General features: G+C 42.3%; 2 protein-coding genes across 2 annotated transcripts in view; one reads left to right on the forward strand and one right to left on the reverse strand.

Annotated features, from left to right (window-relative positions):
* The window catches only part of OPA1 (OPA1 mitochondrial dynamin like GTPase), a 51,116-nt gene extending 47,555 nt beyond the window's left edge, over positions 1–3,561 (reverse strand). Inside the window, exons 1-5 of the mRNA XM_084267716.1 lie at positions 3,494–3,561; positions 3,062–3,158; positions 2,087–2,194; positions 845–898; positions 146–213 (exon numbers count right to left, since the gene is read on the reverse strand). Of these exons, the coding sequence (XP_084123842.1) occupies positions 146–213; positions 845–898; positions 2,087–2,194; positions 3,062–3,137 (306 nt within the window). The 5' untranslated portion in view covers positions 3,138–3,158; positions 3,494–3,561. The remainder of the gene's footprint in view (positions 1–145; positions 214–844; positions 899–2,086; positions 2,195–3,061; positions 3,159–3,493) is intronic.
* Positions 3,562–12,417: 8,856 nt separating this feature from the next.
* LOC311194173 (putative cation-transporting ATPase 13A4) overlaps positions 12,418–22,003 on the forward strand; it is a gene marked incomplete at both ends in the record, with an annotated part of 40,928 nt that continues 31,342 nt past the window's right edge. The window contains 2 exons of the mRNA XM_084267194.1: positions 12,418–12,480; positions 20,271–20,444. Of these exons, the coding sequence (XP_084123320.1) occupies positions 12,418–12,480; positions 20,271–20,444 (237 nt within the window). The remainder of the gene's footprint in view (positions 12,481–20,270; positions 20,445–22,003) is intronic.

The raw sequence follows: 22,003 nt of genomic DNA on the forward strand, positions 1-22,003 counted from the left end.
TATCAAAACCAACAATGCATATTCAAGTAATTTTCAGAGATAAATTCTATTCAAGCTGCTTCAAATACCCACAACTAGCTACTGAAGCATTTAAAAAAAATCAGCCGTTGCCAAGGTATTTTTAGTTTTGAGAGAAAGCAATTACCTTCTTGTACTGTTTGTCATTGTCATATCCCTGGTCAGTAGCTCTGAATGCTGTTTCTCCTGGAGAACCTAAGACATAATTACAGAAATTCACTGTAACGTACAAGAGGCACTTACAAACTCTCAAACTACACTTAATATAAAATTCAAGTTTCAAATCATATGAATCATTAATTCAAGAATCTTTGAAGTTCCTACAGAAAGACATTCACCTGAAGAAACAGAAAAAGCAATTCAGTTCAAAATTAATATGAAAATTTTATATCTAGTTTGCGACTCTAGTTGTAGCACCAGGGAGTAGATAGCTACAATCGGACTACTGAAGTTCCAAAGACATTTTAAAATCAATAACTTCTGATAAACATGAACAAAAAACACAAAATTCCATTGGTATTATTGTAGCAAGAAAAAAATTTAAAGTCTTTTCCATTGTAATGACATCAGATTTCAGAACAAGCCTCTGAAAATAAAAAAGCATCTGCTAAGGACTGTGGCAGAGAAATTACAGCTATTTCTCTACACATCCTCACAGGGGAACATCTAAGTATTTTTAAAATAGCTGGAAAATATTTGTAATTAGACATTAAATTGCTGTACACAGTTGTGTTTATGTTGATATTCACTCCTCTCAGTATGGTTGTCTTTTAAGAGTTTGCTTTAAAGAGGCAGGTTAAGGGCAGTAAAAATGGCTTTTACACACCTAACAACAGAAGTAGATCAGAAGCTCCTATGACTTCACTAACCAAATTGTAACCTGTGAAAAATCAGCAGAAGAGGGGAAATAAAAATTATAAACACAAAACAAAGTGTAAAACAAAGATTAGGGATCTTTGTCTCATTTGGAGGACCACACAATCATAAATGGCATCTATGTCCACGTGCGTACAACAAATAATAGATGACATCTCATAATACAAGTCAATAACACCACTACTTTAAGCAGTCAAAATTTTTAACAGCCAGATTACATAGGAGATTGTAATCTACTTGTCACTGTTGAACTTGATCCCTACTTAGGTGCTCACTGAGTTTAAGACTAATAAACTAGTTCCGCCATTGACACTACTTTAAGAAAATTCAAGTACACTTTCAATGCACACGGAGAGAGAAACATTTTCAAACACAGAGCAATGACTATAACACCTCCAATAAATGTCTCTGATTAGTGGGCTTTTTAAAACTGAAAATGATTGATTTGATCATCATCTCTGGCTTGCTTTTGAGCGTAGCTCAAAACTTCACCCAGGTATGTAATAAAGTGCAAGACTATTCCTATTATATACCATAATAATTAATTATCACACCACATACAACCTTTCATGAAAACAAACTTAAGTCCCTTCAAACCTGAATTCCATTAAGCCTACTACTTCCTGGCCACACCGAATTGAGAAACCACCCCACTGTCTTTTGTGATGGAATTAGGACTCCTACTCCTTTGAAATGAAGCCGTTAAGATAAATCTTCAAGCAAGTCCTTCTGGACTATTCAACCCAAAAGAATATGTTTGTTACTAATCTCATTTCACATGCTTGCAAGATCAAGAACCATCATTCTTAGTATCCCAACTCTTTTTGTCCTGTGCCACCTGTGGTATTGATAGTGTCCAGCACCACTCTTGCCAAATTCCAGCTGGAGTTGTCCAGCTTCTACAATTCACTGAAGCAACCTAGCTGTCAATCTGTTTGTTTAGAGTTGCACAAGAATTCTAGTTTTCTATTCAGTTTCACATTTTGGTCCTCTGTACTTGCTACCAGAATTTTTCCTTTTAAAAATACATTACACTTACCTGTGTCCATACCACTTTCAGATGAGATATTCAATGCAAAGGCATGCATTTTCAGGGTCCACTTTCTTTTAGGGTCTAGTGACATATCTGTAACCCCATCTTGTAATAGTTTTAATTTTGAAAGTATAAACTAAGCTGAAAAATTGTTCTCACCAGGAGAAAAAAATCCCTTCAGTGATGTGAAGCTCTCTCCGATCTTGTCAAAGTCAGGCAGAAGTTTGGCAAGGTCATCTGCATCAGGAAGGGCTTTGATAAGTTTTTCTAGAAAAACAGTACAACAGCAAATGAGTAGTGGTTTTTTCCTATTATTTTTGGAACAAAAATGGCTTAGGCTGTGAAACCTAGGAACAGGACATGGCTTTTTTTTAAAGTTTCTTTCAACATGCACCTCCCCCCACCAGTGCTGGGAAATACCAGACCTGAAAACCAATTGCTTTTTTAGACTTTGAACTTCCCAATATGTTGGTTGCCTCAGGTACTTGAAAATTCGCTAAAACCTAAGGCTGCATTTCACATTTCATGTGTTATTCTCTCACATTCTTTGTACAGGATATTTAAACACTGTATGACACTAACTACGCTCACATGTCTTGTACAGTTTAAGAAAAACTTATTTTTCAATTTCATAAATAAGCCAATATTGAAAAAGTTAAAAAATTAGTAGTTTTAGTGTACTATAAAAGTTTAGTGTCACCTAGTAATGAACACAAAGCATATGTCTGATATTCAATCTCTTCATTTATCTGTGCAATGCTCACACATGTAATGAAATCTTCATAAACCTTAAAAATCCCATCCAAAAACCCACCCACCAACACCACCACCTTACTACCCAGCAGATTTAAGTAGTAACTCAGTGCTTGTTTTTTAGATTTCTAACTTTCCTCTGCAAATATGCAAAAAGCCTACTGAATCATGGAATATCAATACTAAATGAAGCTTAATTTCTTCCTACAAACACACTGATACAAACACTGTGTTAGGACACAAACCAAACTGTAACAATGCAAATTTGGCCAAATTAAAGCAACAAAGATAGTACTGGAGAGAGGCACTGAGGACCTACGCCCTTATGCTTAAGGTGTGCATGTACTAGTCTTTAGATACGAGCTTTAGCTTTTGTGATACCGAAGTCAATATGTTCATCAAGATCCCAAATGAAGTCAGGAACAATCCACTTATATTCATCAAGATCTGGCATCATGTCCTTCCACTGATCATATGTCTAATACAAAAAGGGAAAAAAACAATAGTAGAAATAGAAAAAGAAATTTATGTAGAGAAGCATGTGAGCATCTACTGAAAAGTAATACCAACATATAAAACATACTAACCTACCGTCTTTTTGATTTGACTAATACCACTAGGATCTTTTAAAATCTATAATACTTCTCTTAAAAAAAATTTTAAGATCTGCTTTCCATATTCACTCATCTTTGTTGTCGTTAGTTAACCAAACAATGACATCTTGTATGTTTGTGGCTATATCAGAAACTACTGTTCTGATGTATATCATAACAATAAACATGAAACACTAAAATAGCTTCCACAGATAAATACCTTCTTAGCTGTATAACCACCACCTACAGCAGATCCTAATATAAGATAGCGAATTTTGAGAAGCCTTGAGGCTAGCCTGGCCAGCCAAAAGTTCCTGTGGGGCTGGTATCCACATTTTACATTTAAAAGTTTCGTTTTGTGGAGGGGAAGACGACTGAGAGAAGAGAACAGCTGAACAGATATCCTTAGTGGAGGCCTCTGAAATTTTGAGCTGGGGTAGTGGGGGTGATGAATACTGCGGGACACAAGGTGCAAGTTTTGGAGTGGCGACTTCCTTTTCATTCCATAGCTGCTGTTTGCCAGGCTCCGGCAGATGACACTACAAGAAAGAAACAAAAGCCTTAAGTCACAGATTTCCTCAACACACCATCAACTCAAACTCTTTAGAAGCAATCCACATTACGTTTTAGGTGGTTACAGATAAATTACAGCCTCATTCTTCATGTACAACTTCCAGCTATTGTGCTACCAGAAAAAGCTGTAAACAGCATTAACTGCTATAGCATTTCTAGTGATTAATAATAAAACCTGAAATGCTGTTTATGAAGTCTACTATGAATCAAATTTGACTTCCACGCTGGATTGAGTCAATTAACATGTCTGTGGTAAAACACCATCTGGGCACACAGAAGTTAGGAGTGCACAGATGAATGATTATCTTCCAACATAAAGAAGACTTGAGTTTGGCCTGTAATGTCACACAAAATTAACTCTGTGATAACATTAATTTTGTGGAGAATTTTTAAGCTTCAAAAAATAATCCATTGACAAAATTATTTTTTAAAATACATTTGTCTTTTCCTTTGCAAAACAGATTCTCCTTAGGAGCTGAAGCATCCACTGATGACATCTTTTGTTTCCTTTCACTCTAATATTCTGCACCTCTAGGATTACAGCACTATCATTATGCCTTTGGTCATACATAGACAAGATTACTTCTGGAGATGGCTGCACCATGTTTGTTGAAAGGCTTCATTGAACTGCAATTCATGCAAGATGGAAAATTTCAATCTTAAAGATTCAACTCTGAAACCAGAACTCTACCATGAAATGTACATGTTGAAACAAAGGAACTTATGATCCTAACTTTATTAGAACATACTCCTAGGCTGGAAAAAAAAATCTCCTTACATATCTTCAAATTACACTATATGCATGCTTCAATGTTCTGATAGTTCTGTAGCTTTGTTAGTTTAGGGAAAAGACAACAGCTCTGGAAAAGTAAGTTCTTCTGTAACATTTAGTCTCAAAATCATATCAAAATGTTTAATACTAAATCATTTAATGGATGTAAAATATGACTTAAGTCTTGAAATTAATGCTTTGTCTTTGGTGCTTTTCAAGATTTCCAATTGTACTTACTTACAAAGGGGGCAAATATAAAGCAAGAGTGCTTCACAGCACTGATAAGGCAAATTATTCACTCTACAATCCTACAATTTATAATTTAAAATTAACAGATGTCAAAGACAGTAAATGAACCATCTGAAATGGAGATAACAGCATTTTCCAATAACATGCTCTGCAATCCACATGGTTCTCTGCATAAAGATTTTCCATGTAATGTACTAGAGATGACATTGTCTACCACAGGCATACTCTTAGCATCCAAAGAAGTGGAAGACTTTGTTACAAAAGAACTTCTGACCCAGAAATTGAGCTTTTGGAAGACAACTGTAAAATCAGAATTGTGTGCATTGAGATAGCTTCCTCTCTTTGAAGACCAATACTCCTGAAAACCTACGTTTAGAAAGCTTGAGAAAAAGGGAACTTCACTGCCTGTTATGAAAGTCCTCATTTGTAAGAGTCACTACAATTTTGGAGGGCATCCTCTTGCTGCTGTACTACTTAGAATTATCTAGAAGGCTGTGCCTTTGCAGTAACAAACACAGCACCTAGGAAAAGGACAATAAGCAAAAGCACAATAATCCCTAAAGTAGTAACAAGTTTCTCCTCTTTGACAAGGAATTACAGGAGGCTTGGAAATTAAGCACAAGATAGTACCCATACAGAACGGGTTACATAACAATAGAAGTAAGTACCTCCACATTAGAACTGCTTTAAGTCCTGAAAGCAAGCTGATGACTAGGCCATTATTTTATTTTGCAGTCACTACTATTAGGTAGATATTTAAGATTTTCAGCAGAGGCCAAGAGGTAGCACAAACTATGGCAGCCACTTCTCATTATTAGCTTTCATCTGCGTTAAGGCAGTTTTAAGTATGGTATAATTTTCTTCTCTGTGCTTGTTTTTTTGAAATGCACTGTCTTTTACAACTTTCATTCTGTATGATTAAACTGAAGGAAAAGTTCAGCTGTGCCACTAATTGTTATGGCAAGAACTTGATCAACATTTGTTATTTGAGTCCTACACATAATTCAAACCCTACCTACTTTAATTGTACATGCAAAACTTGTATTTTGTTAAAAAAAATCTAATCTTATCATTATATCACAACCTCCCTTTTTTCTTTTCTCCTCCTGCTGAAAACTACAGATGAATGCTGATCAAAAAAGCAACCCACCATAAAATTGTCACTGAAAGTTGCAGCTACACTGAAAAGGGTACCAGAACAATGCCATTAAGTGAAGTATGTATTAAGTTTCAAATGTAAAGCTTCTGGCAAGCTGTTTCTACCAACAAAAATTAACCTTTCAGACATGAGCAGCTCTGCCATTAGTGTGTGCCTGTGCAGGCCTGCAGCCTGACTACTCTAGCACTGCAATGAGATTATAGATACATTGTAAAGCAAGAAAAAGTGGGGCTTTTACTACAATAGCCAAGCATTCCATCTGGAATTCACCATATCTAACGCTTTACACCTACTGCTCCACTTTAAGAGTTAAATAAATCCCCACCTCAGCTGGGACAAACTTTCTGGGAAGACAAGTTTCACCCGCTTTTGACAGCTATGACTGTGGTGCAGTCTTTCCAATGTAACCTGATAAAAAGCTCTGTGGCACTTCCTTTCTCTCATTCAGCACTAGACAGCACTTGTTTCCCTCCTGCTGCTCCCACGTTTGCCGAGGAAGGCGGCGAGATCCCCCAGCCGTTCAGTTTCACCACTCCTGCCTACAACGGTGCACGACGCCGGGGAAAAGAAAGAGGAAGGTGGGCAGCTGCTGGGGAGGGCCGGCGTCCGGACACGAAGAGGGCCCAACTCCCCAGGGCGGGTACGCAGGGCACAGCTCCCTTCCAGGCCGCACCCCCGCGTCCCGGGGGCGCTGAAGGACGGGGAACAGCCTGCCTGAGAGCAGGCCTCGGGCTCACCCCGGCGCCACCCACCCTTTCCCCCCCGCACCGCTACCTGGCTCCGGCCTCCCCCGCAGGCAGCCCCGTTCCCACGGGCCTGCTCAGCCGGGGTGGCTGTTCCAACCTTCGCCGCGCCCGGGGCTGAACCCCGCGGCCGGAGGAGGTAGGAGAGGGTCGCGCCTCTGGCAGCCGCTCGCTCGGCAGTGCCGCCGCGCCCCGGGATCAGGCCCGCTAGCAGCCCTCAGCGCCCGCCCTGACCCCTGCCACGGCCCGCCCCGCTCACCAAGCCGCTGCCGCCCGCGTCCGCCACATCCTAACGGCCGGGGAGGGCCCGCAGGAGCCGCTCGCACCGCGGTCTCCGGCCGGGGCTCCGCTACTGCGCCTGGCGCCCCGGGCTACCGCGGGCAAGGGCAGGTGGAGCGGCCGCGGGCTGACAGGGCTGCCGCCGCTTCCGGGCACCGCGGTCCGTTGCAGCCGAGCCGGCTGGAAACAGCACCTCCCCGCACAAAGGTTCCGAGCGCGGCGGCGAGGGAGGGCGGGCTTTTAGGGAGCAGCGCTGGAGGTTTCCCGCCCAGAAGCGGAGAGGTGATATCTTCTCCACAGGCAGGCTTCGTGTTCCCCTTATACCCTAGAGACGGTGGGGCCAGACCTCAGGGCCCCACCTCTGTCCCCCTCGGCCGGACGGAGGCTGCCTGGGTTCGCCTCTGTGGCTTGTCCCGCCCGGTCATGGCTGATCAGAGCAGAGAGGCCCAGCCCCTGGAGCAGGCCTGGGGTTGTACCAGGCTCTTAAATAAGACCGGTACATGATTTCCCAGCTGTTGTGGCGCTGAAGAAGCCTGTGAAATGGGTCTCAGCGCTGCCTTGAAAGCTGGAAAACACAAGGTGTGTCTCTATGGGCTTCTGTGAGCTGTTGGTGGATTTTTGTGGGCAGGATGCTGTGGAGCTGGGAGGCAGAGGAGTAACCAGGGCAGTTCAGTAGACCTGCCCATCTGCCCTCCGACAGAATCACCTGCAGTTACCTCATGTCTGAGAGGTGTGTGCCTCACCCAGTAAAAAACTCAGGTGGAGTTTTCACCTGTCAATGCCAGTGCTCGCTGCCATCAATGGGAAGTTTTGTCTTATGCCTGTTTTGCAGCAAGTTAGCTCCATCCACAGTGGGCACAGAGAAAATTTTTTTCACCTGACGTTTAACTAGCATTTACATGTTTGAAAACTGCTGTCATGACTTGTCTTGTTATCCTTTTCTTTAAACAATCCTGAGTTCCTCTGTGTTTTCTGATCCCTTTCTTGTTCTTCTCCGTTGTGTCCTATGGGCTGTCACCAGCTGGTCCACAGTTACCTTTCCCAGAGCTGGGAATCCTGTGCTAAGATAATCCGAGGAAGAGATTTGGAGTGTTTTATAGGTCGGGCTTGTGTTTATACAGTGATGCTCAGCTGCAGTCTGGGGCTAAAAGACAAAACCAAAACGTAATTCTTGCTTTGAACAGTAGAGGGCATCGTATAACTAAAGGTTCTAATAAAGCGTGCTTTAGAGGTGTTTTCTCTAGGAGTAAGTGAACCCGCTTAAGAAAATGAACAAATTTCACCATTTGCATTGGTTCTGGATTAACAGATTTTTCTGGACTATTATGCTAGGTTACCAAACTAGGGAAATTACAAGTGTTTTACACCTTTAATCTGTTTTTTTCTTTGTTTTCAGTTGTGAAGATAGGACTCTCACTAGTAAGGGTGTTGTGTAGGAGCAGAAATTATCAACAGAAGCTGGAATAAGCCTATGGATAATGAATAGATGAGTCTTAATTCTTTCCTGGAGACCCAGGTTTGGTGGGATAATCTATGTGTAGCTCATCTGTCCTCCCTGTGAAAGGGCAGTCAAGGACCTCTACTACACCCTAGTCTTCTATGACACTAGAAAGAGCAAGGCTGACATTTGAGGAAGCAGCAAAAGCAGGCAGAAGAAGCATGTGTGGCACTCCTATTTTCCATCCCTGGAACCTCCCAAAATAATGAGTCATTTCACAGAATCATCACCTGCCTTGAAAAAGGTACCTTTGCAGTTGTTTTCTATCTTTTATAGCTTCTAGATAGTACTGCTCAGTTTTTTCCTATATAATCAGATTTATCAGAAATAGACATAAATGCATTCTTTCTTTTTAATTTTTAATTGAAAATTGTGATTCATATGTCATAACTGGAGATGCTGTTGCTGGGTCTCAGAAGAACAAAATGAAAAGCTGAAAGCCTCAAAGGTAACCTCAGTGCAGTGCAGGGAAGGAAGGGGTAATGCTGAAGCTGGGGTATGGAGAGCACCTTGTTCCCCCTTGATCTCATTGCAAAAAATCACCCTTTACACAGCCTGAAACAATTACATTCTTTTCTGTCCAGCCTCTGGTTTGTGTTCCTTTTGAAAGTGTTTTAAAGTGTCAAGACCAAGCAACATCGTTCCAATGCAAACTTCTTGTTACCAGCATTTTATAAACATATCTGTCCCTGTGCTGTGCATATGTGCACTTCAGGTTTGCAGGTCTGTGCCTGCCTCATATTGTCAGAAATGAGCACTATTTCTTGTGTTAATGGACCTACCTGCCTCACTGTCTCTTTGTTCTCTGCATTTCTCCTCTATCAGTTTCTCTGAGCCTGCCCTCTCAGGATAGGCAGTGGTCTCTCCAGGTGCCTTAGATGTCTGGCACTTGTACAAGTGCACGCCACGTGGAAGTAAAATGCTAATAAATTGGAACTAAAGTGGCACATCATGGTCTGTTTCAGGCACCCTAGAAATAATATTTTAGTTTCCTTAAACATATTTGCTGGAAGAACAGGTTTGCCTCTGTTGTCCTCATTCCTAAAATATTTGGTGTGTAACTTCGTAGAATCGTAGACAGGTTTGGGTTGAAAGGGACCTTAAAGATCACCTAGTTCTACCCCCTGCCATGGGCAGGGACACCCTTCACTAGCCCAGGTTGCCCAAATCCCCATCCAACCTGGCCTTGAACCCTCCCAGGGAGGGGATAGCCAAAGCTTCTCTGGGCAACCTGTGTCAGAGCCTCACCACCCTCACAGTGAAGAATTTCTTTCTAAATCTGCCATCTTTCAGCTTAAAGACATTATTCCTTCTCCTGTCACTACATGTTTTTGTTAGCAGTCCCTCTCCAGCTTTCTTGTCAGCCCCCCTGAGGCACTAGAAGGCTGCTATAAGGTCTCCCCTTCCTTTCTCCAGGAACCTTCTCTGCTCCAGGCTGAACAAGCCCAACTCTCTCAGCCTGTCTTCTTAGGAGGGGTGCTCCAGCCCTCTGATCATCTTCCTGGCCTCCTCTGGACGCGCTCCAACAGGTCCATGTCTTTCTTGTACTGGGGACCTTAGAGCTGGACACAGCATTCCACAAGAGCAAAGTAGAGTGGGAGAATCATCACCCTTGACCTGCTGGTCATGCTGCTTGGGAGGTACTCCAGGACATGGTTGGCTTCCTGGTCTGCAGGCACACATTGCTGGGTCATGTTGAGCTTCTTGCCTACCAATATCCCCAAGTCCTTCTCCTTGGGGCTGCTCTCAATACCTTCTCCACCCACCCTGTAGTTGTGCTTGGGATTGCCCTAATTAATCCATGTACAGGACCTTGCACTTGGCCTCATTGAACTTCATGAGGTTTCACATGGGCCTACCTTTCAAGCCTGCAAAGGTCCTTTTGGATGGCAGCCCTTTTCTCCAGTGTGTTCACCACACTACACAGCTCGGTGTCATTGGCAAGCTTGCTGAGGGTGTACTCAATCCCCCTGCCCATGTTTCCAACAAAGATGTTAAACAGCTTCTGTCACGATACTCTGAGGAACACCACTTGTCACCGGTCTCCACTTGAACATTGAGCTATTGACCACAACTCTTTTGAGTGCGACCATCCAGCCAATTCCTTATCCATGCAGTGGTCCATCTGTTAGATCCATGTTTCTCCAATTAGAGACAAGGATGTTGTGTGAAACTGTGTCAGATGCTTTGCACAAGTCCAGGTAGATGACATCATCTTGTCCACCAACACTGTAATCCTGTCGTAGAAGGTCACCAAATTTGTCAGGCATAATTTGCCCTTGGTGAAGCCATGTTGGCTTCACCTCCTTATTTTCCATATGCCTCAGCATAGTTTCCAGGAAGATCTGCTCCATGATCCTGCCAGGCAGAGAGGTGTGACTGACTGGCATGTAGACCCCTGGATCTTCCTTTTTTCCTCTTTTTACGAATGGAGTTATGTTTCCCCTTTTCCAGCCAGTGGGAACTTCACTGCCATGACTTCTCAAATAGGATGGATAGTGGCTTAGGACTTCATCTGCCAGTTCCTTCAGGACCCATAAATGCATCTCATCAGGTCCCATGGAAATGTACACCTTTGGGTTCCTTAGATGGTCTTGAACCTCATCTCTTACAATGGGTGGTTCTTCACTCTTCCAGACCTTGCCTTTGCCTCTGAGGCTTGGGCACTATGGTTGAATACCTCAGTCTTCTCCATATCCCAGATAACCAGGTCTCCCATTTCCTTCCAGAGAGGGCCCACATTTTCTTTAATCTTCCTTTTATCGCTGGCAAACCTATAGAAGCTTTTCTTCTAGCCCTTGACATCCCTAGCCACATTTAATTTTATCAGGGCTTTAGCTTTCATAACGTCATCCCTGGCTGCTCAGACAGTTTCTCTGTATTCCTTTCAGGCTACCTGCCTGTCCTTCCAGCCTCTGTAAGCTTCCTTTTTTTTTGGTTTGAGTTTGTCCAGGAGCTCCTCTTTCATCCATGCAAGCCTCCTGGAATTCTTGACTGACTTCCTCTTTGTTGGGATGCAGTCTTAACTACCAAAGTACAAGGAAAGAGTAAAACAAGTGCAACAGCAACAAATGAGGTGATAAACCCCTCAGCACACTTTTTCTGCCAGTTTCCTTTTGGCCACAATTTGAAGGTCAGAGAGACATTTGCATCCAGCTCAGTGATGTAAGTGGGGAGCTTCAGTTTCCCCCCATGAGTGAGTAAATAACGTCATTGACATTTCCCAAAGTTATATGGTGAGGTCAGAAGACATTCTGTGATGATATTTCAAATAATGAATAAAAATCCTGGTTACAGGTCCTATATGGCTGGATGCTGACCCACAGCCAGTGCCTAAATCCACTTACACAAACCCAGGCCCCTGTTTGCAATTCCAGAGCTTGAATTTTTCTCCAGGGCACATGTGGGGATCACAGGCTGGTTGCTAAGAGTGTAATAACAGCAATGCCATTTTCCTTCTCATTTGGACCCACTCCTGGTCTCCAGTGATTCCATAATCTCTTGAATTAAAATACTGCCCTCTTGCCCTCCCCTGAAAGTTGCATGCCAACAGTACTTGCTTGCACCCGTCAGAGTTCGGACACGAAGTCATATTGTGGCAAACACTTGTGAGATCTAACTTTTTCTTTCTTGCAGTGCCTTTGAGTGAATTTCACATGTAACCTCACAGCCACAATACTCCCAACAAGAGAATAGGGGAGGGATGAATGTTACCTGCTAACCCCACAGAGAGGGAGGAGCTCCATTCCTCAAACAGCAGAGTTATAAGAAAGGCGTGTACTTGGAGCACTTCCTCAGTGTGGAAGTTCAAGCACGTAAGGCTGAAGACCTGTCCTGAGGGTGCTCTAGAAAGTCTCCAGAGGCTCGTTTCATGGAGGAAAATCCTGCCAAGAACCATTATGCACAGCTTAACCAGGGAGAAGAGAATGAGATGGTGAGTTCTATCTCTGTCTAGGTCTTTCTCAATTGAAGCAGCAGATGGCACATGTTCTGTGATAACATGGTATAGTCTGTAATTTAGTTATGCTATATGAGTGTTCCAATAGCAGAAACATACAGTTAAAAAGGGATATAATTTTTTTCAGTGGATAAAAACATTTTGTGTATCCACTGTATTTAATTGGTTATCCCTTCCATCAGGGGGTGGCTCAACAGAAGATTCATGTGGAATCACAGATTCAGGTAGAGCTGGTCTTATATGAGCTAAAGGATGGGCCAGATGGTGTTCCTAACCATTTGACAGCTGAATCTCTAGGATCAGCTCCAGTTAGATGAGGACTGGGAACCTTGGCTTTCTCTGGAACATAAAAACACGTGTTATGTTTGCACAAATTACTAGCACATGGAATCTGGAAACACTATTCCAGCCTGAGCACCTGTATAAACCTGGATTTGTAAATACAGAACAACCAGATTTCCTTCCAGAGTTTTCCAGGGAGGAGTATGTTTATATGCATTCCAGAATATATGGAAATAAGTCCTGTGTTTACAGGAAATATCTGATCTGCTGCATGGCATTTTTTAAAAATAGTAATCCCAGTGCATGATTGTAGTAGATTCAGTGCTTCTTAGCTGCTTTGGCATGTTATGTTATTTCCATGTTATGGATCAGCTATTTGTTATGTATACATTCTGTCTGTCTAACAGATTCTTCTGGAGATAGCAGACACATGATGTAGCTGTACAGCACAACATTTTTCATGCATGTCTGGTAAATGCAGTGCTTCTCAAAATTCCTGTGCTGCAGAGCCACCATAGCTCTGCTATGAGTGTGCGTAGGATCTCTGCGTGTGCAACAGCCCCAGCAGAGCTAGGGCTTGTCATTTACAAGCCAACATGACTGTTCACTTCCAGGAATCCTGGAGAAATCTTCAAAATTCACTCACTGATAATTTCATTTTAGTGGAAAAGAGACCATGTCATGAAAAAAACATGGGTATTTGTTATCCCTAGATACAAACACAGATTTTCAGTCTGTTTTTTGCCATCCAGGCAAGGAGGAACGTCATATTCTTCCTGGGTAATTTGGGATGTGCTGGAGAATGCAGTACAGTCACCCAGCAGCATGAGCTGAGCACTGCAGGAAGCACAAGTCACTGGCTCTGAGGGTGGAGACTAATTAGCTGGGTGCAATGCAGAACACAATCTGCTCTGCCATGGAGTTACTAAACCTGATCACAGCACCCCGCTCCTGGCTCTAGCCCTGGTGCTGATGTGCCACTGCTCTCTAGATCCAAAGGGCACTTGGTTTGTGTCAGTGCTCCACCCTGCCCCTGTCCTTTTAGGACCATAAACACCCTGTCACTCTCTCCCCACCACTGTCACTGTCACTAGTGATGCCAGAATTAAACCTGAGCAAGTTAGGGTTAAGTAGACTGTCTGGTGCTGTGTCAAGCCACATCATTGTACCCTGCATGTGTCCAGTTCCAGCTGTGACTACTGAGATACCCAAGTGGTTCTTGCACAGACCCAGCTGACCCAGTAATGTTCTTGTCTGTCACCAGTCTCACACTGAGCACGTGTGTGCGTCCAGTGCTCTGGGGGCTGCGCTGTGAGTCGGAGGTTTTCCATGCACAGCTGGTGTGTGTGCACAGTGTCCAGTCAGTGGATTCAGGGTGCCTGGTAGTTGCCATGCTTCTGTGCCTGCCACGTGCATGAGCAGCACTCATTCACCTGGGGTTCTCAAGTGCAAATCACAGAAAAAAGACTGGTAAGCCAGTTGAGTAGGAGGTGCTAGATTTGGCAGGTATTTATGTGTCTTTGTTACGTATGTGTAAAAGAGAGAAAAAAGTTACAAGTATGAGGGAGAGGAAGTTTTCTGTGAGGCTGTCTGAGGTACTGTAGCACTGTAAGAGAAGGAGGAAAAAGCAGCATGTGTGTAGAAAGAGAGAACAATTTCTGTGTGTATTTGTGTGAAAAAGAAAAACGTACTAGGTAGGTGAGAGAAGCTGGGAAGAAAGAGAAAAAGAAGGCTGTATTTAAGCAGAGAAGAGAAGGAGAGTACATGGGGTAAAAAGAACTATGTGCAGGCATTCTTTGTTAAAATCATGTATTTAAAATTATTGGCAGCCACAGCAAGTTTCACTGGCACATAACGGGCTCAGTGACCCTGCAACATCTCTTTTTTTTTAAATTCTAAGCCATGAAAAATATTTTTTCAAGGTTATTTTCAATGCATCTGAACTAAATTACTAACAAGCAGTTCTTGAGTCCTCAAACAAGATTATATCACTTGGTGTAGTAATGTACCAGTTGACATTGCAGGTGCCAGTTCTTCCAGAGTGAAATAGTTCAAGTAATTTTGAAAGCATGCAAGTAGTGCATTTGGACACTGGACAGGCCATGCTTTCCTGTGTTGAACTAGCTGTGCTGTCCATTTTGCTGAGGGAAGTTGGGGAGCTCTAATGAGAAGAAATATTTCTAAGTTTTCTTCAGTGTTTCCCTTTCTCGGTATCGCTGAGATGCTAGATAGTCCTGTATTTAAGAATAATCACTCTGACTTATATATTCTTGTGCACATCTTTGGGATTATTTTATGTGGCTGGAGCATATTTCCTCCAGAGTTCACTCTTCTAGTACCCAACTAAACTTAGAAATGTATATTCAGAGCACCTCTTCCTAATCCTGGAAAGATCTCAGTAGTGTTGCAGCACTGTGGACACAGCAGCTTGCCTCAGAAAGGGCTGTAAGTATGGCAATAAGAGGGGATTTATTTTAGGAATTAGCTTAGTTGTTTTGCTTTTTTTTCCCCCTTTCACAAAAATCTCCTTGAAGGTATTTTTGAGAAGTAATTGTTGGTCAAGTAGGAAGAGGGAGGAAAAACACAGCTTTATGCCCTCTGCTGATCTGATGCTCCTTTCTATGCAGCTTGGGACAAATCATTCCCTTTGCACAAACTCTAAAGTGCAAAGCGTTAAGTCCTGTCATGCAAAAGATTGTGATAGACTTTGACAGGGTGATGCTTCAGGAAAGATTTACCAGACTCCCATCTTCAGCACATGTTCCCCAGTTGCTTATGGTTGAAGGAATGGCACACTTGCAATCAGTCAGCTGGTGAACCTGTTTTCTGCTGCATATTGGCAGCTGTCTGCCTCCTTTGGGGTGCCAAAATTCTGAAATGATAAAAGTCTGAGCCAGGAATTTTATAAACTTTGAGTTAGGAAAAAAAAAAAAAAACAAAGGTGGAATCCAAAAGGTACAACCTTACTCTTAATGGAACAATAGTTCCATTAGAATGTTGCTACTGGCTTCAGAGGGAGCAGAAACAAACATCTGATGAAATAGGTTCTGGTTGGTAAGAATGAGATTCAGTTATTAAATTCCTTGTGAATCTTAACCAGTCTTTCAAGTCTAATCCTATTACCTGTTGTTATAGCAACAGGTTGTTGGTAATAGGATACCTGGCGACTGGGCTGTTAGAAATATGATAGTTCACAGCCACTCTTTAGGCTCCTTGCTGGTAGCTACAGTCCTTGATTTCACCAGAGAAAAGGGTGCCTGAACTTGTTTGACTTTTGCATTTCAGTTCTGCTGTCCAGATGACCTGGCAGTTACAGGCAATTTTTCTTTTAAACATAAATAACAAAGACTTGCTCAGTACTAGAGTGATAAGCCCTTGAATGTTGGCTTTGTATGACTGTAAAAGCAGCTGAGAACCTTTCTTGGAATAAGCATATTTTCTGCCAACTGAGCAGGTCTGGCAGCCTTTTCTGTCCAATAATCCATGGCCCCTTCCTAGACCCTTCACTCACAAGCTAAACCATTTTGTTTCAGTCACTGTTCTCACTGTTGAGAGTGTTAAGAGAAACAGGATGTTAATGGATGAGGGAAGAAAGTTTTACAATACACTAAAATCTATTATAAATTATTCTACAGAGATGAGCCCTGCATACCAGCCTCCGTCGTAGACAGTGCTACCTCCTGTGAGATAACAAGGAGTCCTTTGGAGTCTTACAGAGAGTTAAGTTTGTTTTCCACCATCTCTTAGTCTGGTGCCCCCAAGAACCCAAGTGATCTGGCCTATGTAATGTTATATATGCCAAATGCACGCACTGAGCCCTAAAAAACAGCTCACACAGTAGAAAAGCTCTCAAGGTGTAAATCTGTATTCATCAGACCCACCTTCAAAAGAAGCGTGTCTGCATCAGCAGCCTCTTTGTGCAATGAAGTACAACCCAGCAAAAGTTATTATCTTTTCCTTAACAACATAAAACCAACCTGACAGACATGTTCTTTCTGGTGACGTCAGCACTAGGATATCTGCCAGCCCCAGAAGTATTGTTTGCCATAGTGGACATGGATTTACTGGGAGATTTTTGTAGTATAGGCCTAATGAATCCTGAATGAGCTTGAAGAATTTCCAAACCCTAATTACTGTAATTCATGTGGTTAGATAAACCTGCTTGGAAACCTGATTCCTCTTCCTCCTTCTTCATGCACGTTGTGGGTATCCACTCTGTGGGTATCCCTCTGTTGTGGGTTGTTGTGGGTTGAATATTCACTTTTTTTTAAGAAGATAATGGTTTTGAGAATCCTTCTAAAGAGTTCCACTGTTGACTGACTTGACAAGTGAGAAATGCTTGTACTAATACTGTTTTAACAAGAAGTTACTTAGGTACTGCATGCTTATGAATGCAGCATTCATTGCTATAGTCTCAACCAAACAGAATGTTTTATTCTGAAGTATTGAAAGGTTCCAGCCCAGGGAGCTTTGGCACAAGCTAGGTATGAGCTCAGTCTATTTCCCAGCCTAGCTTTACTTCTGAAGGATATGGCCCAGGTAACCGGCTCCAGACATTTCCAAACTGTGGAAAATGCTTTGCTTCGGCTTTAGGTTCCTTCATGGACATCCAGCTACAAACCAGCAGTTAGCATCTGATGTTTTTTCTTTCCCAGCTTACTTCTTTTAGAGCTTCTGAACACCTATATTCATGTCATGTTCATATTCTCTGGAGATATTCAAGACCCGTCTGGATGCCAACCTGTGTGACCTGTCCTAGGGAACCTGCTTTGGCAGGGGGGCTGGACTTGATGATCTCTTGAGGTCCCTTCCAACCCCTACAATTCTGTGATTCATCAAGACCAAAGAACCTGAACCAACATCCTGTGTTCATGGGGCAGAATGTGCACTGGGTTAGAACATCTTGAGGGTATCTGTTTGTCCGTCCATCCATCCATCCATCCATCCATCCATCCATCCATCCATCCATCCATCCATCCATCCATCCCAGGAAAGTGCCTTGTGAGTAGCAGCAAGATCCAGCAGGCTGTGTTGTGGATATGTTAAGAGCATTTTTCTCCACCTGAACTGTTTTCCTTGTCTTCCTTTCTCCTGTCTTTCAAGATGAGGAATACTGAGACATGATTAGTTTTGGGAAATGTCTTGAGATCTAAGGGGTTACAATTCTTTTTTCAGGGAAACTATTCTTGAAAGCAAAGCCCTGGAAATATGCAGGCACAGGGGGGATCAGGTACATGTTGAGATATATAGATGAATGGTTTTCTAGGCAGAGAAAGACACACTCTGCCCTAGCTCTATGTTATATTGTCATAAAAGGCTTGGGGAGTCATTAAGAATTTCAGCAAAGAACACTGCCAACAGAATATAATCCCAAATGACATGCCAAATGCCCACCTTCTTTCTAATTGCATTAACCACAGCTTTATTGACTTCTCAGACTTTGGGTGTAAGGCACAAAGGCTGGAAATTAAAGGAATGATTCACTGATAGAAACAAGATGCACATGGCAGCAATCTCATTCTTCCCCACCCTGATATTCATGTTTATCCCAATTTGAAAATATTATTCCAGTTATTCCAGGTCTACTCATTTGCTGGGGGAAGTCCAAAGGCATGTTCTTTTAACAGTTCTGCCCTTAGCTGTCTCTGTCTCCTTGGGAGTTCCATAGCCTTGCTGACAAGCTGCAAAGTCTGGATCCAAACATCTGGATCTTCCTAGTAAGCCACTGCTGTGAACAATAAGTTCACGATGTTCTGGGTGTTCGTGTTCTGCATGCTGGTGCTGACATGAATTTTGTGATTTTTTTTTTTTTTAATGATGCAACTAGACAGAGGTGAATGGAGCCCTTTACCTATTTATTTGTAGGAGCATGTGAATATTGATAGCACATGACTGCCACACCAACCTTCTAGCCACCTTGCCTTTCTGCTGGCCTCACTGGGCTTCCCTTCTCTCTGCTGCAGACTGGCCTTGTTCTCTTGGGTTGTCCAGAGGTTACAGAAGCTTTTAAAAATGCTGAATGTGTGCATCTCAAGGTGGTATCACCAGATGCAGGCCATTTCCATGTGTAGTGTACTATACCTTTTTCCCCACAGTTGGCATTTTCTTCCCTTCAGAAAGCCCATGGGGATTACCTAAGAAGAAAGAATCTTTTTTTTGGAGAACAACATAGAGCAGTTAGGCCAAGGCAGTGTGTGGAACCATTGGGTAGGGCCTGCTTTTTGCATAACAAGCAAAGACACCAGTGCAGAACCAGGAATTATGCATTACTCATCCTTCCTATTACATTGCCTTTTCTTCTCACCTTATGAATGGATCTTACAGTATCTGTGGCTGCAGATATCTGATCTTCAGAAGCAGATTGCACAATTGCTGCAGATGTACTAGGAGGAAAGAGGTTGAGGAATCTTAACCCTTATGTTAGCAAATTCTCCTGGTTACCTGATGTAATTGCAGCCATTCAATCTCCCATCTTAGATCAGGGCTGGGTCTCCTCTGTAAACTCACTGTATATATTTCATTTCACCTTTCCCAAGTCCATGCTGGCACTACTGAGAAGGAGTTTAGCCATGGTACCAAGATGTGGCAGCTCTTACACTGTATTGCTCACAGTCATCACTTTGAAGTTTTGGGCAAGTCACCATATGTCACTGTAACAATTTCCCCAGCTTTAAAAATGGAATAATAATACCTACTCATGTACATCTACAGTGAGTTGCTTCCTTTGGCTCTCTGAACATGTAAAGCATTCTGCAGGTGTTCATTAGCTGTTCTCACTAGCAGTACTTATTACTATTTTGGGATGTTGGGGCAATGATACATTGTAAGGTCCAAACCCCACACACTGGAGCTGTCACAAAAGGTGGAAGCAGCACTGACATCTGTGTCTGTGCCGAGTTGTGCAAAGCAGCTCCAGCTTGTACAGCCACACAGAGCTGTTTGTTTGACACCATGCAGAGACACCCACTGAGTCTCTGAAGTGTAGGTCCATTAACATAAACTCACTGCTATGGCAGGACAGCAGTAGTGCTTCTCATTCTGAAGCAGGCACTGTCTCAGCTGCTGCAGTGGGTCTGCACCATTCTCCACCCCCTGGAGCAGACATACTCAAGTTCTTCAGCTGTCTCACACAGGGACCTTAAAAAAGCTGAGCAGGCAAGTCTGTACTCCTGACTTGAGTCTAAAAGGCCTATTTTGATACCATTCCAACTCATCCACACACATAATAGTGTCTCATGCTGAGTTTCACAACTACATAAAACTATTTTAAAGGTTTGGTCAGATTACAGCAATCCAGATTTTGTGAAGGTGGATGAAAACTTCTGTGGAACATGGAGGTCAAATACAAGTTCTATGACTTGTTTTTTCATAGTGCTATAACAAACAATATCTATGGGAGAGCAGTGGGTGATGGGAACGTGTAGTATTCCAGGTGTTTCTTTAAGAGAAATAGTAATGATTCTTTCTTTGCCTTTGCTGTACAGGACATTTTTGGCTACAAAACCCAAAGATGCCGAAAGGCCTTGTGCATCGCTGGCTACATCCTGTCCTGTGGGGCTCTGCTGCTGCTGTTTTACTGGAAGCCAGAGTGGGATGTGTGGGCAAACTGCATCCCCTGCAGCTTGGAAGAAGCAGACATTGTTCTGCTTAGAACCACAGTAGGTGCCTACTTTAATCTTTAAATTAGTCCCTAGTATGAAGTTAATTGGAAGATGAGTTAATTGGAAGGAATCCAGTTAGATGAACTCTTACATTGCTGGTTTCCTGTGATAATATCTTATGCTTATCATGATTGGTCTAAAGAACTCTCAAGTTTTCACCAAATTATTTGTAAAATGATGATTGGAATGGAGGATAACAGCTGATCAGACAACAAGCTAAAAGAAATTGGGCTGAAAAACCTGTAATACCTGTGGCTTCAGGACTGTGTTATCTGCTTTCAGTCCTTATTCCTCCCTTCCACTATTCCTGTGCTTTCTACATTACAGATTCCAAATTCTAAAGCATCTGTTTGATTGGCAGGGTCCAGCAGATACTTTTTCCATCACTTGGCTGTCTTGGTGAAGCTGCCCCTTTACCAAAATTTAGCCAGTGGGCCAAACCAAAGATTAGTCCACCTCTGTCCCCAGCAGTGTCCAACTCATCCCTCATGCTCCTGTGATAAGGGATCAGTGTAGGGAAGAGGGCAAGCTGAGACTGCTTGTTTTCTTGGCTATATATTTCCATTTTCCATCAGCCCTTCCCCATGCTGAACAAGCCTGCAATCCTGAAGTTAATGCTTTCAGGGCTGTTATGTTTTGCTAGCAGTTTCCTTATACAGATTTCTATCTGTTGAGGACTGTACTGAAGCACTGCAGCACAGGCAAACCATGGTTTCATTTCATTCAAGCTACTGCAACACTAAAAGAAGGAAACTGAGACTTTGAATCACAGCTGAGGCCAAAAACTCCAAGGTCTGGCAGGAGTGGTTTAATTCAAGAAGTTTGTTTTGTTCTGCTTCAGAGATTCCTGAACAATGGCATTTGCAAAGCACGCAATTGCAAAATGGATCTCTTGTACCACTGTATTTGAGCTAGCTTCTCAAAGGAGCAGAGCAGCATGCAGTTAAAATCTTGGGTTTGAAAATCTCAGGTTTTTTAATATTTTGAATATTCAGTTGCCTGTTGAATAATTCATGTTGAAACAATCTGCATCCTAATAGGCTCGGGGTATTTTTTTTTAAATAGAAGCATATTAGGTTTTAGCTCCCTTCAGTTCCATTTGCATTTTTAATTACTTATTCTTGTGTCTTTTTAAATGGATTTGCCATGCCAAGAACTTTTCAAATGATCCTTTACGTAATTAAACAAGAATCATATTGTACATTCTTGTTATCAGGAAGCTCTCTTAAAGTATGCTCTGGGCATTTGACAATTTCAGATTTCCTTCATGGTTCTTTGTATTAAAATGGCATTTTTGGTTTCTTCCCTACATTCTGATTATGTCAGTTCTCAAATGTGATGGCTACTGCTAATGAGGATACAAGTAATCCCATCAGCATGATCCTTGGAATTCTCTTTTGCTTCACATAAAACCTTCATTCATAATTCATTCTTCATTCATCATCTCTGCAACTGCAATACAAGAACCTATTAACTTACTTCTGGTATTGAATTTTGACTCATTTTAGTTCAAACAATGAGTACCTGTGTTATTTACTGCTTCCCATCTCAATTTG

This window comes from Gallinula chloropus (assembly GCF_964237585.1).
Source record: "Gallinula chloropus genome assembly, chromosome: 8".
Classification (NCBI taxonomy): domain Eukaryota; kingdom Metazoa; phylum Chordata; class Aves; order Gruiformes; family Rallidae; genus Gallinula; species Gallinula chloropus.